This window comes from Crocuta crocuta, unplaced genomic scaffold, assembly GCF_008692635.1.
Source record: "Crocuta crocuta isolate KB4526 unplaced genomic scaffold, BGI_CrCroc_1.0 scaffold142, whole genome shotgun sequence".
NCBI lineage: Eukaryota > Metazoa > Chordata > Mammalia > Carnivora > Hyaenidae > Crocuta > Crocuta crocuta.
This window is the reverse complement of record NW_027528892.1, coordinates 2960440-2976914: the sequence shown is the minus strand read 5'-3', so window position 1 is coordinate 2976914 and position 16475 is coordinate 2960440. Positions and strand designations below refer to the sequence as shown.

Sequence of the window (16475 nt, the reverse complement as noted above, 5' to 3'; positions counted from 1 at the left end):
CATTATTTCAGGTGTGCAACATAATGACTTTATATTTGTATATACTGAAAAATGTTCCAACACAGTAAGTCTAATAAACATCCTTCACCATTCAGTTACAAAACATTTTTTTCTTGTGATGAAAACTTGTAAGATCTACTCTTAGCACCTTTCAAACATGCAATATAGTATTAACTGTAGTCACCATTGCAGTACCTTACGTCCTCTTGACTTATTTATTGTATAATTGGAGGATTGTACCTTTTGACTCTCTCCCATTTGCCTACCCTCCCAACAACCCCTACCTCAAGGCAACCACCAATGTATGTATTTATGAGTTCATTATTTTTTAAAAATTCCACATGTAAGTGAGATCATATGGTATTTGTCTTTATGATTTATTTCACTTAGCACAATACACTCAAAGTATCCATTCTGTTGCAAATGGCAAACTTTCCTTCTTTTTAATGGCTGAATACTATTCCATTGTATATACACGCCACATATTTATCCATCCATCAGTGGACAGTTTGTTTCCACATCTTCACTATTGTAAATAATGCTTCCATGAACATAGGGTTGCATGTATCTTTCCAAATTGGTGTTTTCATTTTCTTCAGGTAAATACTCAGCAGTGGAATTGCTGCATTTTTTTGAGGAGCTTCCATACTGTTTTCCATAGTGGTTGTACCAGTTCATATTCCTACCAACAGTGCACAGGATTCCCTTTTCTCCATATTCTCACCAACACTTGTTATTTCTTGTCTATTTTATAACAGCCATCCCAACAGGTGAGGGAATATCTTATTGTGGTTTTGATTTGCATTTCCCTGCCCCTGATGATGAAAGATGTTGAGCCTCTAGGTCTTTTTTGGAAAAATGTCTATTCACATCTGCCCATTTTTTAAATTGGATTGTTTTGGGTTTTTTTTCATTGTTGAGTTGTAGGAGTCCTTTATGTATTTTCCATACTAACCCCTTATCAAATATATGATTTGCAAATATCTTCTCCCATTTAGTAGATTGCCTTTTCACTGAGTTGATGCTTTCCTTTGCTGTGCAGAAGCTTTGTAGCTTTATGTAGTTGCATCTGTTTATTTTTGCTTTTGTTCTCTTGCTTTTGGAGTCTGGTCAAAAATATCATCATCAAGACCGATGTCAAGGAGCTTACCATCTATGCTTTCTTCTAGGAGTTTTATGGTTTGAGGTATTACGGTCAAGTCTTTAATTCATTTTGAGTTAACTTTTATGTATCATGGAAGATAGTGATCCAGTTTTACTCTTTTGCATGTGGCTGTTCAGTTTTTTCACTGTATATCCTTGTTTCCTTTGTTGTAAATTAATTGACCGTTTATTTCTGGCCTCCGTTCTCTTCCACTGATGTATGTGTCTTTTTATGTCTCTACAATACTGTTTTGATTACTATAGCTTTGTAATAGTTTGGTATCAGGGAGCATCATGTCTCCAGCTTTGTTTTTCTTTCTCAAGATTGCTTTGTCTATTTGGGATCTTTTGTGGTTCCATACCCATTTTAGGATTGTTCTAATTCTGTGGAAAATGCATTGAAATGTTTACAGGGATTGCATTGAATCTGTAGATTGCTTTGGGTAATATGGACAGTTTAATAGCATTATTTTTTCTAATCCATGAGCACAGACTATCTTTCCATTTATTTGTGTCTTCTTCAATTTCTCTCATCAAAGCCCTATATAGTAATCAGTGTACAGGTCTTTTACTGCCTTGGTTAAGTTTATTCCTAAGTGTTTTATTCTTTTTGATGCAATTATGAATGGAATTGCTTTTTAAATTCCTTTCTATTTGTTGTTAGTGTATAAAAACACAACATATTTTTGTTTGTTGATTTTGTACTTTACTGAAATTTAACAAATTTGAGCTTGTTTATTCTAACAGTTTTTTAATGGAGTTTTCAGGATTTAAAATGTTTATTTTTGAGAGAGAGAGAAAGAGAGAGAGAGAGAGACACCAAGTGTGAGCAGGGAGGGGCAGAGAGAGAGGAGCACAGAGGATCTGAAGCAGGTCTGTGCCAACAGCAGAGAGCCTATTGCGGGGTCCGAACTCATGAACCCGAGCCAAAGTCGGACACTTAATCAACCAAGCCACCCAGGCGCCCCTCAGGATTTTTTAATGTATAAAATCATGTGGTCAGCAAATAGTGACAGTTTTATTTCTTTCTCTGTAATTTGGATGCCTTTTACTTCTTTTCCCTGTCTGATTGCTCTGGCTAGGATTTACAATGCTATGTTGAGTAGCAGTGCCGAGAGTGGGCCTTCTTTTTCCTGACATTAAAGGAAAAGCTTTCGGCTTTCACTATTAAGTATGATAGCAGTGGGCTTGTCATATATGGCTTTTATCACATTGAGGTATATTTCATTTATACCCACCTTGTTGAGCTTTTATCATAAATGATGTTGAATTTTGTCAAATGCTATTTTTGTGTCTATTGAGATGATCATATGATTTTTATCCTTCATTTTGTTAATGTGTATCACACTGACTGATTTGCTGGTGTTCAATTATCTTTACATTCCTAGAATAAATCCCACTTGGCCATATTATACTAAAAACATATTGAATTTGTTTTGCTAATATTTTAAGGATTTTTTGCACCTAGGTTCATCAGTGATGTTGGCCTGTAATTTTCTTTTCTGTGTAGTATCCTTGTCTGGTTTTCATAGCAGAGTGAAACTGGACTCATAAAAGGAGTTTGGAAGCATTCCCTCCTCCTCATTGTTCTGGAAGGGTTTGAGGATAGGTATTGAATCTTCTTTGAATGTTTGGTAGAATTTGTCTTGCCACTTTTAACGTTTTTTCTTTATCACTGTATTTTGCCATTTTAATTATAATATGTCTTGGTTTGGATCTACTTTTGTTGATTTTGTTGGGGGAGTGGGGAGCCTGTATGTCTCCTGGATCTGGGTATTTCTTTGCTCATATTAGGGAATTTTCCAGCTATTAATATCTTCAAATAATTTTTCTGCCCTCCTTTCTCCTTTCTCCTCCTCCTCCCATGCAATTGTTAATACATTTGAGAGAGTAACTGAGTTCTCTTGAGATTATTCTCATTTTACATAATTCTTTTTTTTTTCTCTTTTCATCTTGATTACTTTCCATTACTCTTCTAGGTGGTTAATTCCTTCTTCTGCTTCTTCCAGCCTGCTGTTCATTGCATTAAGCATGTTTCTAATCTCATTTATTGCACTCTTCATTTCTGATTAGTTCTCTTTTTATCACTATATTAAGGGTCTCCCTGATGTCTTCCACTCTTTTCTCAAGTCCAGTAAGTATCCTTATGATCATTGCTTTAAATATTCCATCAGACATGTTACTTATATCTGTTTCATTTAGATCTCTGTCTGTGGCCTTATCCTATTCCATTTGGGACCTCTTCTCATTTTAGGTCTCTGTGCCTATTTCTGTATGTTAGGAAAGTCAACTAGGTCTCCTGCTCTTGAGGGCTTTATAAGTAAGAGGTCTTGTAGTGCCCGCCATGTAGTGTCCCCTTTCCGCCCAGGGCCTGGCACTCCTGAGAGGGTTTCTAATACGTGCTGCATGTGTTCTGCTGTTTTGTCTTGGATGCTTTCTCCTTTCGGCCAGTCACCTGTAGAGGCTCTTTGCCTGTTGTGGGTAATGTTTTATCCTTGGTCCGAATGTAGCACATTTTAACTAGATGTGCTCTGGTATGCCTGTGAAATGAGACCTGTCACCTCTGTCACTGTAACGGAGGACCTGCAAAACTCTCAGGTTGGGAGATGCAGTATTGGCTGGGATGTGGGCCAGTCTTCTGAGGGAGGGGAGCTCACTCTACTGGGATTAAGGCAAACATGACTAGGAAGGGTGGTTCTACCAGAGCATGGGGGGTGCTGGCTTAGCATGAGCAAGATAGGCAGCAAGTGAGCAAGTGTCTGTGCTACACTGGTTCCCGCAGGTGGCCCTGTGTTTATGCTGAGGGGCAGGGGAGGGAAATGGTGCCTACCAGTTCCTTTCTTCCTGCAGGGATCTCTCCGTGAATTCTGCCTCTCTGAGATACACTCCAAGATGGGCAAATGACCTCCCCACTGTGTGCCCCAGGCGCTCTTCAGATCACTGTTTCCATGCTGTATTCCACAGGCTCTTTGCCCTGCCTTCTCTCCAAAAGCAGCCTCAAGGCCCCAGGTCTCTATTTGATCCAAGCCTCTGACCTTTAGAACTCCGGGCTTACAAAACTCATGAAATTTGGCCCCTCTTGCTTTCTAAGCGAGTTGCTATGGGGATTCACTTTTCCTGTGTTTTCCTGCGTGCCAGTTTGTCTCTTGCCCTTCTCTGTGACCATGGTTCTCTCCCCCCAAATGTCAGCCACGATCCATTTCTCTCCCAAACCACGTCTCCACACTTCCTAACCTTCTTTGATGGGCCTCTTTTCTGTCTTTAGTTGTGGAGTTTGTTCTGCCTTCAGGTTGATTTCTGGGGTATTTAGGATAATCTGAAATTTAGTTGTATTCATGGGACAAGGCGAGCCTAGAGTCCTCCTACTGTGCCGCCATCATCCTCCCCAACCCCCAAATGTTTTCGTTAAGGCTTTGCTGTATCTATGTTGATGTGGGTATTGCTCTGTAATTTGTCTAAATACCATTCTCCATGTGTAGTATCATGTTAGTATTGGGTTCACTTAATTAGTTGGGAAATGTTTGAACCTTATTTTGGAAGATTTTGTGCACAACTGGTATTGTTTTAGCTTTCCATATGTTGTAAAGGTTCTAAAATGTTCCAGGGACGACCCTAAGCTGACAGCCACAGAGAAAACAGGGACGGGGAGTCCTACAACAAGGAACTGAAATTGTCCAACAACTCAAAAGACTAGGAAACAGTCTGTCTTAGAGCCTCCAGAAAAGAACATATCCCACTGCCAACACCTTGATTTTGGCCCATTGAGACCTGTCCTGTGTAGGTCCTGGGGAGGGCTTTGAACCCACGGTACTGTAATAAATTTGTGTGGTTTAAGCCATAGGTTTGTGCTGATTTGTTAGGACAGGACTGGAAAGCTAATACATCAGTATCATTCTGTGAGCATTTCTTGGCTAATTGAAGAATATTTCCTTGGCTCATGTACCTTTCCTGCCCCCAACCTGAACAGAGCCTCTTTCCTGAGTTCTGATTCTTTTTATTAAGAAGTTACATTTATAAGACAACAACTGGCCATTAAATATGCTGGTGTCTACTGCAGTGCCACTGCTTTCTAGGCTGAGAAGAGATAGGGGATATGTACACAGGTACATATTTCTACTACACTGAATTCTTCAGTGATTGGATAAGGACTGATAAGACTCCAGCATACTCAGATTTTTTATTAACAAAGATACAGTTCCATAAGAGAAAAAAAATAGAATACCAAACGTGTAGTCACTAACAAATAAATAAATTGAACTTCATGAGAATTAAATTCTGCTCTAGGAAAGAGACTGTTAAGAAATGAAAATCAAAGGCACAGACTGTGAGAAAACACTGGTAAAGATATACCAAATAAGAAACTTCCATCTATGTAGAATATATCAAATCACAAAATGGTAAGAAACCAACAAATTTTTCTAAATGTAGGCAAAACATGAACAGACAATTCCCTAAGGAAGATACATGGGTGGCAGATAAACACAGAGAATAATACTCAACACTGAGTCACTAGGGAGATGCAACTTAAAACCACACATGTACTAGAGTGGCTGAAATGAATGAATGGCCCGTGTCTTAACATACAAAGGTCAGCAATGATGTGAAGACTCTGGAAACTGAATATACTCTAGGAGGAAATATGAAATGGCCTAACTATCTAGGACACAACTTGGCAAGTTCTTACGAAGTTAAATAGATCAACTTCCTGCATACCATCTTGAGGAACTTTGCAGGCCTGCTTCTTATTAAAATTGGGGAAAATTATAAAAACACAACTTAAAGTCTCTGGAAATGGCCCTACAGGTAAACTGCAAATGAGGAAACATTTCCTCAAGAATACCTAATATTCAGTAAGAACAGCAAGAGCCCATCACATTTGAGCCAAGACCATTCCCTCTTCCCATTCCAATGACAAAGGTGGAAACTGCTCCAAATGGCTACATGCAGGAACACAGGACTCTTCCTGGAGCTCCCCGGAAGAGGCCGATCCTCTCAGCAGACAGTGTGTCAGCATACCTGGAAGAGTGATATTCCACTGCGGCTCCCTAATAAAGGTTACTGGCAGAGCTCCGCTGTTTGAAGTCAGGTTGCCCATGAGACTACACAGCACTGTACTCCCAAAGCTTCTCTCCAGTCTGAACGATCTGATGCCCAACATGGTTAAGTCTTTGGCTGAAGCCAAAAGACTCTTCACATTTACTGTATTCATTAGGCCTATCTGGACTGAAGCTTTCTCTGCTGAATCAGAGCAGAACTTTGGTAAAAAAGGCTTTTCCACATGAGCTGCATTCAAGACCTTTCTCCACTGTGAACTTTCTGGTGTTGAAGGAGGTTGAAACGCTGGCTAAAGGATTTCCCACAATTACTGCACTCATAAGGCATTTCTCCAGTGTGAATTCTCCGATGTTTAACAAGGCTGGAGCTGTGGCGAAAGAATTTTCCACATTCCCTGCACTCATAAGGTCTTGCTCCTGTGTGAACCCTCTGGTGTTTAACAAGGCTGGAATTCTCGCTGAAGAATCTTCCACATTCGTTGCACTTAAAAGGCTTTTCTCCAGTGTGAACTTTTCGATGTTGCATGAGGCTAGAGCTTTGGCTAAAAAACTTCCCACATTCGCTGCACTCATAAGGCCTTTCTCCAGTGTGAACCCTCCAGTGATTAATAAGGCTTGACTTGTGGCTATAGAATTTCCCACATTCACTGCACTTATAAGGCCTTTCTCCAGTGTGAACTCTCTGGTGTTTCATGAGGCTTGAGTTAAAGCTGAAGAATTTCCCACATTCGCTGCACTCATAAGGCCTCACCCCAGTGTGGATCCTGTGATGCTGAACAAGTGTGGAATTATGCCTGAACGCTTTTCCACATTCACTGCATGTAAAAGGCTTTTCTCCAGTGTGGACTCTCTGATGTTGAATGAGGTCGGCATTGCGGCTGAAGGATTTTCCACACTCCCTACACCCGTAGGGCCTTTCTCCAGTGTGAACTATTTGGTGTATAAAAAGGTTTGATTTATGGCTAAATAATTTCCCGCATTCGCTGCACTCATAAGGCTTTTCTCCAGTGTGCAGTCTCTGGTGCTGAACAAGTAAGTATTTCTGGCCAAAGGCTTTCCCACATTCGCTGCATTTGTAATGCCTTTTTCCAGGGTGGAAGGCCTCCCCACCTTCAGTACTCCTGTGTGGCTTCCCTCCGCTGTGGGTCACCTGATGGGTAAGAAAACCAGCACTAGCTGGGAAGTCCTTTCCACCCTCCCCACCCTCGTGTCTTCTTAAAGGTCTCTCTCCACAGTGCAGCGTCTGCTGTTGAAGGTTTGCTCTGAACACTCCTTCTACATAAACACTCTGCTCAGAAGGTGCTTCCTCAACTTCTGCTCTACGCCGCACACCTGAAAGCAAGGAGATGCTGGTGAAGTATGTATGGACTTCTGTGCAGGGGAGTGGGTAGCACGCTCACAGATGTGTCCGACATGCCCAGGAATCAGTCCACGGTTTTGCTAGCAGAATCGGGCCTGGGTTCAGGGTGAGGGGGGGGCTGCTGTGCAGGGCTGGGCCCATCAGGCTCGAAGCACTGGCAGGGGGTGGCCTCACAAGCAGCAATGACAGGGTGCAGGCTGGGTCTCCAACACATTCCTCTGCAAATGGCCTTCAGCAAGGCCACTGAGGACACAGGACCACGTGCAAAAAGGTGTGTCCAGGCCCAGAAGAAATTAAATGCAACTGAACAGCTGGTGTTGGAGGACCATTAAGGACACATGCATGCCTTGTGACTCCGTCGGTGAACGCCTATACCATGACCTTGAGAACTCCATATTCTCCCGCTGCCTCTACATCCCCACAAACAAGCTGTGAGCTATGTGACCACATGCACTAGTGTGACAAGGGGGGGGGCCCTGCCACAAGTCCCTCTTCCTACCCACCCGACTGGGACCTGGTGCCATTCAAACGCACCAATGAAATTCCCTCACTCCTTTTCTTGTGCACCTCACCCTGCCTCCCACTTCAAGCACTTGTGCCCAGGTCCCCTCTATGCCCCTGCCTGGCTGAGCCCCCCTCCCTGTGCACTCCCTCCCAGGGGAGCATAATAATTTATTCCTGCGCCTACCCCACAAGGAAATACAAAATGGTTGATGTAACAAACAGGACAGTCTGGTCCTGTTCATGGGTGAGGATTTAGGAAATGTCCAGAACTGCTTGGTTTACTAACCTGCCGTCCCAGCTGGGTTCTAACACCTGGGGAGGCCAGGTGTCATGCAGCGTTCCCATGTGCTGCTTTGAGCTGCTCTGTCACCCCTCAGGCTCTGCCAAGGCTTTCCACGCTAAATTGTGGAGTTCATTCTCCTAAAATACCTCGAGACTTCACTTCTGGCCAGCCCTGACTCAACAGGGTGGTGGGATGGGCGTGGGAGAGTGCCCAGTGCTCCCTGATTAAGGGGCAGACTGGTATAGTTGGCTAAACATATTATGAGGTCTCCATTGGACCTAGGGTGAGGGCGGAAGGGTGGGCTCCCCACACCCAGCAAAGACACACCGCATGTCAGGCTTGGGCTACTAGCTGTCTTATCGGCAGAGGAGGGCTGGGCAACCTTTGGGGGAGGACTCCTGTGCACTCATGGCATCAGGATGGGGAGGTTCCTCGCATTCCCACTCAAGTCGATGTTCCTCTTCAGACCCAAAGAGCGATGCTGCATCCCCTTCATGGGGGTCTACCGTGGCCCCCCATGAATGTCAGTACTGCTGGCATATCTTCTGTGCGTCATGTTGCTGCTATTGCTCTCTGTCTCCCACTCCCATGGGTCCCATCCCTGGAGGTAAGTGGCTCAAGATCTTAGGGCCCAGGATCTCATCAGGAACATTTAATTCTAGCACCTCCCAGTAAGCAGAGGACATGAGCCAGTGACTCAAGAAAGGTAAATCAACTTTGAAACATTTCTGGGTTTTGCTTAGTGCCACTGCCTGTCAACTTGCCAGCTCCACTCCCAAGGTCTAGGACCAATACCAAAAGGTCATCTGGCCACCACAGCTCTCCTCAATGGATTCCAACCCATCTGAGGTCACCCACAGAGATGAGGCCACAGGAAGGAAGCATCCAAGGTCTTTCAGACCCAGCAGGTCAAGAACACAGGAGATCACAAGGAACTAGAATCTAAAATTCCTAACTTCACAAGACTGGAAATCCAAACTATTAAAGACTCTGTGCAAAGGGACAGAGTGGGGAAGGAGTTCAGTGGTTACCGAGAGCATGGGCGAGAGCAGCTCTTGCTCACAGAGAGCCCCAGGGATGAGGCAGCTGCTGGTATCACTTTAAAGAGCTGAAGGGGCGCCTGGGTGGCTCCGTCAGTTAAACATCCAACTTTAGCTCAGGTCATGATCTCATGGTTCATGGGTTGGAGCTCCATGTTGACCTCTGTGCTGACAGCCTGGAGCCTGCTTCAGATTCTGTCTCTCNCTTTCAGACCCAGCAGGTCAAGAACACAGGAGATCACAAGGAACTAGAATCTAAAATTCCTAACTTCACAAGACTGGAAATCCAAACTATTAAAGACTCTGTGCAAAGAGACAGAGTGGGGAAGGAGTTCAGTGGTTACCGAGAGCATGGGCAAGAGCAGCTCTTGCTCACAGAGAGCCCCAGGGATGAGGCAGCTGCTGGTATCACTTTAAAGAGCTGAAGGGGCACCTGGGTGGCTCCGTCAGTTAAACATCCAACTTTAGCTCAGGTCATGATCTCGTGGTTCATGGGTTCGAGCTCCATGTTGACCTCTGTGCTGACAGCCTGGAGCCTGCTTCAGATTCTGTCTCTCCTTCTCTCTCTGCCCATCTCCACTCACACTCTGTCTCCCTCTCAAAAATAAACATTTAAAAAAATTTAAAAAGCTGAAGATGCATCATTTACTTCAAGATCTTCTGGCCTCACATGGTGTTTTGGGGCTGAAGTCACCCACAGAGAATACAGGGTATCCCAAATATTAGCACAAGGGTGACAGAAGCCAAAACTTTTTGAGGTTATATCAAAGCCTCAGCTGAGGAATCTGAAACCTCTCCCACCCTCAGGATTCAGAAGCCCTGCCTCTGTGGACCTGGATTTCCACAGCCTGGAGATGGCCAACAGAAAACCATCACACTACCAGGGACGCCCTCATGCTCCTCTGCAAAAACTGGAAAGATTCAGTGCACCTTCAGTACTTTGAACGTTGAGACAAGAACAATCCACGGAGGATTGTCATGGGGTCCAGTTGTTCTTGCAGGCGCCCTTCCCAGTTCAGAGCAGAATTGCTGACTTTTATCAGCACGTTCATGCCAAACAGCATCGAACAATTTCTTGACATGCCATAGGGCTCTACCCACCATGACTCACAAAGTCTGACTTTTCACACTCTGCCTTCTAGGATGCAGGTACCCCCACTTCCACCACTCAGCCTGCTCTGTCCTTCCCAATTTGCTGATGCTGCTTCTGGGCCATTTGGCCTCGCCTCATTCGCTGACAGCCAAGAGACCCCGTGAAGTACTAGGCAAGCCATCTCCAAAATATAACAGCTAAAGGGGATTAGAAGAGCCTCACCCATCATTACCCACAGGTCTGTAGGCTTGGGGAACCACTCCTCTGGAACCACCCAAGGATGCTTCAGCTCCAAAAATGGTAACCGCCAAGACCTCTTCAGTGAGGATTCAGCAGGGCCTCAGACCTTGTCACAAACCCCCAAGGGCAATCACCCATGTACAACTCTGGTACTTCACTGGAACTCTAAAAATAAACATTCCCTAACTGTATGAACTACAGGAGCCCAAGCCACCATCATTCCAAGCAACCCAACTCAGACTTAAAGGAGGTGCCCCTGTTAAACTACAGGGTAATGGCAGTAAAACTACTCATGGCAAGGAAATTGCCCATGCTGTCAATACTGCAACAATCCTTATTAAACTTCTTCCCGCCACAGCGCCCCCTAACGCCTTGAGTTTTCCTGCTATAGGCAGAGATGCCACGGCAGGCAGGCCGTGTGCAAAGCTGGAAACAACCCACAGTCCCTGGCCCTGCAAGTAAGAATCACCAAGTGAGAGCCGGGGGGCACCTCTGTGGGTGAAGGCAGTAAACACACCACCATATCACCTGAAACAGGTGGCCTTCAGAGGGTTGTTTGAGATCTACTAAAAGAAGGGGGAATTATTCTAATTTCCTCTTTCAATAATCCTGTTTGGCCAGTCATCAAGGCTTCTACCAACAGTGCCACTAACTATTGATTATCAAAACCGCAAAGCTTAAGCTCCCCCCACCCAGGCTCTAATACCTAACAAAACTGAACTAGAGGGTGCCCAGTGACTATTTTGCTGTGGTAGATCTGGGCAATATCTTTTATTCAGTACCTGTTACCAGTCACAGCCCATGTTTGCCTTTGCCTTTCAAGGAACCCAATGCACATTTATTGAGTTGTCCTTGAGTGAGTTAGACAGCCTTGTCACTGCCCGCCATCTGTCAGGACCCAGAAGGGTACCCCCAAAGCACCTTGTTTGCTTATGCCACCTGCCTTTGTCCCCAGCTCCACTCACCCAGGACGGCTGCACATTATGATCAAGTCACTCTCACAGGCTTTTCGCTTGTGCCCAGGAGCCAGCCACCCTTGACCGATGCCTCATGTTAGGGTTTTTGCTCTCCTCATGCTAAACACCTCACGAGCACATTAGCCTTTAAGTAATGGCACCTCTGGATTCTACTGCGGCCCAAACTCACAGGCACAGCACTTTCTGTACTTTCCCTGCTGACCCCCAGAGTCTGTACCCCAGTGTGCGGTGCTCACACCAGGGATCCCCACAGTTCTTTATCCACCGGGTACTCCCCACCCCCGTTTTGCTATTGGCCTCAGGCAACACAGGCAACACGTATTCCCATCTGAGAAGGCCTGGCCACAGCCACAGGAGATGCCAGAGCTGGCCGCAGTTCAGCGGCCTTTGTTGAGCGGGATTATGGCATGGCTGCCCACCAGCACCTTTGGGCGGCCCTCTCAAGATCACGTACCAAGGCTGCACTAAACATTGGTCCATATGCAACAAGCCCACAAGTCTCTAAGTCCAAATGGTCACGGTAACAGACCGGCTTACAGCTGTTTGCCAGCTAGGAGAGGTGTTCATGTTTCTTAGGGTGCCTCCTGCTGAATGTAAATCACTAATTCTAGACACAGCTATAAGCCAGGCTTTGACAATTAGGCCAAGAGATAAAAATCTTTCAGGGGCGCCTCAGCCAATTAAGCTTTAGACTCTTGATTTCGGCTCAGGTCTGATCTCATGGTTTGTGGGTTTGAGCCCCACTGACAGCACAGAGCCTGCTTGGGATTCTCTCCCTCCTCTCTCTCTGCCTGCCCCTCTCCCCAGCTTGTGTGTACTTTCTCTCAAAATAAATAATAAACGTTAAAAAAATATATTTCATAGAGTAAACAAAACTTTCCAAAAGCTGTCCTTAAACCAAGAGTACAGGACCTGTTCTCCTGGATTTCCCTCACTGAGTGCAGCGTCTGGCTGGGGACTAGGTTTCAAGCCCTCAGCGTGTGCCTAGGACTCCGCCCCACTGTCTATGTCAAGGCTTGCCTTGGGTGGCTAGACCAAGCTGCTCCAGGCACCATTGACAGCTCCATCCCCAGGTGGCCAGTGTGGGCCGTCCCACCTAGTATAGCCGATAGGGTTGGGACACCACAGGCTCGACTGTACTGTAACCTTTCAAGCTTCCACATTTTCCTGCTGCCTCAACATCCCCACAAACAGGCTGTGAACACCCCACCCAGGTGACCAACTGACCCAAGTGATATGGCTGGTCCTTGCCACAAGCCCCCGTTCTTGCCCTCGCCTGTGACCTAGTGACATTCGAATGTTCCAAATGACATCCGCTCACACCTATTCTTGTGTCTGCCCCCGACCCACGGGTCCTCACTCACTCTCTGCTTCCCCCTGCTTGTTGAGCCCACTCCCTGGGTGCTCCCTCCCACGTGAACACCCCCCCACATATATACACCCCCCAGCGTGGCGTGACTGTCTCTCTGGACCTGCTGCACATAATAAACTTTGCTTTTTCCTGAGCTGCTTCTGTGTCTCCTGTGCTCTGTGCCTGACTCGCCATCTCATAAAATACAAAATAAGGCCACTGCTGGGGAGCATTGCAGAGGGAGCAATGGGGAGGACCAGGTGAGATGGGGAGGACAGAAAGGTGGGGGATGGTCCTCGGTCAGATATCAGAGTAGACGTGCCAAATACACAACTGAGAAAGAAAAGGTGAAACTCAGCCATGGACTGTGGCTCAGCACCCAACCACCAGGGCGCAATACAAGGATTCCTGGTCTGACCTGAGCTCGTACCGGAGTTCAGCTCCTCCCTCCAAGTACCTCTTGGCACAGCTGTGGCCATAACTCCACGGGGAGGCAAAGAGGGCTCTCTCCACCACTCCATTTGGGTGATTTCATGCATCCTGGAAGATGCGAGTCCTAAGGGGGAGATAAGACAGGTAGATCAAAGTGACCCGGCTCATGACAGACCAAGGAAAGAAAACTAAATATTATGGAAGAATCTTAGAAGACACTCTTGCAGGAACAGCCCAATCAAGCAGTGGCCTGTCAGTGCCTCCATCGCTGTACAGACACATCCCACACGTCGGCCAGAAAAGAGGGCAGAGCCTGGGGCACAAAGAGCGGCCGGAAACCTTCACAGCATCCCCAGGCCAGGGAGAGGCCGATGGGGCATGACCGCTTAGGCTGACTGCAAGACTCCTAATCCCCACACTTTCCCACATGGCTTTGGAGCAGCGAGCATTCAGGTGGCTCAGGAACAGAAGGGCCAGTGCACGCAGCCCAGGCTGTCACAGCACCTACTCAAGAACACAGGGAAGGAAGAAATGCCCACGGTCTGGCTTTGGAAGGGCCAGACCAACCGGTGAGGTAAAGGGGAAGAGCAGAGCCCAGCCCAGGACACCGGACTGGGTTTGTGATGACCTTACCCAGAGAGGCCATCAGTGAAAAGGTCTCCAGCATCACATCGCGGTATAGGAGTCTCTGGGCTTCATCAAGGAGACCCCACTCTTCCCAGGAGAAGTAGACAGCCACGTCCTCAAAGGTCACACGGCCCTGTCAAGATGGGACAGTTGAGTTTATGTGCAGCATCCTTTCCCAGGACTCTAGGCATCCCCACAAGTTTCCCCCCCCCCGCCCCCCGAGGAGATACTAAACCACTGATGCCTGCTTGCTCCTCACTGCCCCGATAGGCAGTGTTCAGTCCCAGCAACAACAGGTGGGTAGGCAAATGCCAGAAGAGCATCACCCTTCTGCCAGACAATTCACTTGGGGTCCCCCAGATTGTGCTTCCCAAACACAGCTATGTTGGGCCACTGTGCTCCCTTTAGCCGCCAGCACAAGGGCCTGGAGCCATCAGTTTACACACCCAACAAGTTCATCACTGTGCCACACCTCCCGCATATTCCGACAGCTCACTGCCACCTCCTCCCCCTGCACATCATCATCTCCCTGGCCCCACCAAATGCCAGTGTGTGTAATCAGAATGCCATCCTGTCCCAGACTTCCAAAGGCACCCCCCAGGCCTGCTTTCAAGGCCTTCCTGCCTGGTCCTTATCCTTGCTTCATCCTCAGCCACCAGGAACCACACACAGATTTCAGACACCCGCGGCTCTCTTCTGCTGCTGTGTGGCAAAGGTGTCCCCTCGCCGACCTCAGCGTCCTCTTACATTTATTTGAAGCCCAAGCCCACATGCCTCTCACACTAGGTCTGCCAATTCTGCCCAAGATCCCATGTCACCTTAAGCTAATCTCCTGGTCCCAGCAAAGGTCAGAGCAAGAGCCTGGGGAGCCCAGAGCTGGATGAGTCAGCAGCGGTGTCCTCTCACTGCCCCGTCTCCACATCCACCTCATGGCCACTGGCCACCAGCCAGACCCTCCTCACTCCTACACCTGGTCCCCAGACACGGCTCTCCCTCATGAGTCTTTGTGAAGCCTCCCACCCCTTCCCAGGTGTCCAGCGAGGCTCGGTCCTCGGCCCCACGCTCCCCCCGCCCTTGTTACCACACGGCATTGCTCCAGGGCCTGAAGATGCTCCTGCCAAACCTGATCTGCACACCATCCGTACCGGGGGCGTCTCCAACCTGACCGCTTAACCTCAACTCCACACTTGTGTGTCTGCCCCTCGACACATCCACTCGAGGGTCTCTGAAGCATCCCATTCAACACAGCCCAAACCTGACTCCCAATATTTCCGCCGAAAATGACTCTTAGCACCGACTCTGCCCTGGTGCTACTTGCCTGCTTCTAGATGCTAAGACTAAACACCTCGGAGTCACCGCCGACTCTTCTACTTCTTTCTCCCACCCTCCACGTCAGAAAGTCTAATTGGACCTACTGATAAGCAGACACAGATTCCAACATATCTCCCGGCCCCGCAGCCACCGCCAACACTCACCTGACCATTGTGGCTGCCGCCTCCCCACGGCTGCTCTCGCTCTGTAGCAGGGGAAGCTCAGTAAATCTCGTGTTGTCACCTCCCCCGCTCCAGAATGGCGGCCCAGCTCCTGGCTACAACTCCAGGTCTAATTTCTGCTTCCTGCTGTTTCCACCACACCTAGTAAAAACCTAAGGTTGCGTGAGTATTCCTGGCCCAGCTTCACCTCCAGCATTTTCCAATGTTTATCACTGTGAATGTAATGTCTTACAAACCTCATGCCACTGGTTTCTTGGTCTGGACTCAGGTCCCTGACCTTAGGTGCTCACCTTCCAGGGCTAGGATGGAAGGGTGGGGAGAGTAGCGGGGAAAGAGTCACAGAATCCCGGAGCCCACGCAGATGGGAACTGAGCAGGCACACCCTGCTGGGCTTGGAGGGGCAACCATCCCAGTCTCCTGCCGGTCCTGGGTCTTTGCCCTGTGACCCTCCGCTGCCTCACACACCGACCAGAACCACTTCGGACCAGGAGATCCCCCATTCCGGCAGCAGCCTCACCTCCCGGCCCGTCTTAAATATGAATTTGGCAATTCTTCTTCCGAAATAGGTGTCCTGGGCCTTGCCCTGGTTCAGGACAGTGTCTTCCAGCTCTTGGCTTCACGCGGATCTCTCCCCAGGACTTGAGACAGGAGTGAGCAAGCTACCCACGGGACGCCTGCACGCCACACGTAATCTCGGGGTTACCCTGCCCCAAATCCAGCTCCTACTCTTCTCTCTGAAGCGTGCTCCTGCACCATCTTCCCCATCCCCATCCTTCCCGAGAGTTTCAGGAAACATTAAACCAAACCAACAAAAACACTAATGGTCCTTCATTCCCTTCTTTCTCTCACAGCCACTTCTGATGCATCAGGAAATTCTG

General features: G+C 47.4%; 1 protein-coding gene across 1 annotated transcript; it reads right to left on the bottom strand.

The window, feature by feature from the left end:
- Positions 1–5363: 5363 nt before the first annotated feature.
- LOC144225766 (uncharacterized) lies at positions 5364–14225 on the bottom strand. The gene is given in 4 exon segments (XM_077757037.1): positions 5364–6438; positions 6440–7529; positions 13476–13601; positions 14111–14225. Coding segments are annotated over 4 exon segments (1302 nt in total). The 5' UTR covers positions 14145–14225; the 3' UTR covers positions 5364–6386.
- Positions 14226–16475: the final 2250 nt, after the last annotated feature.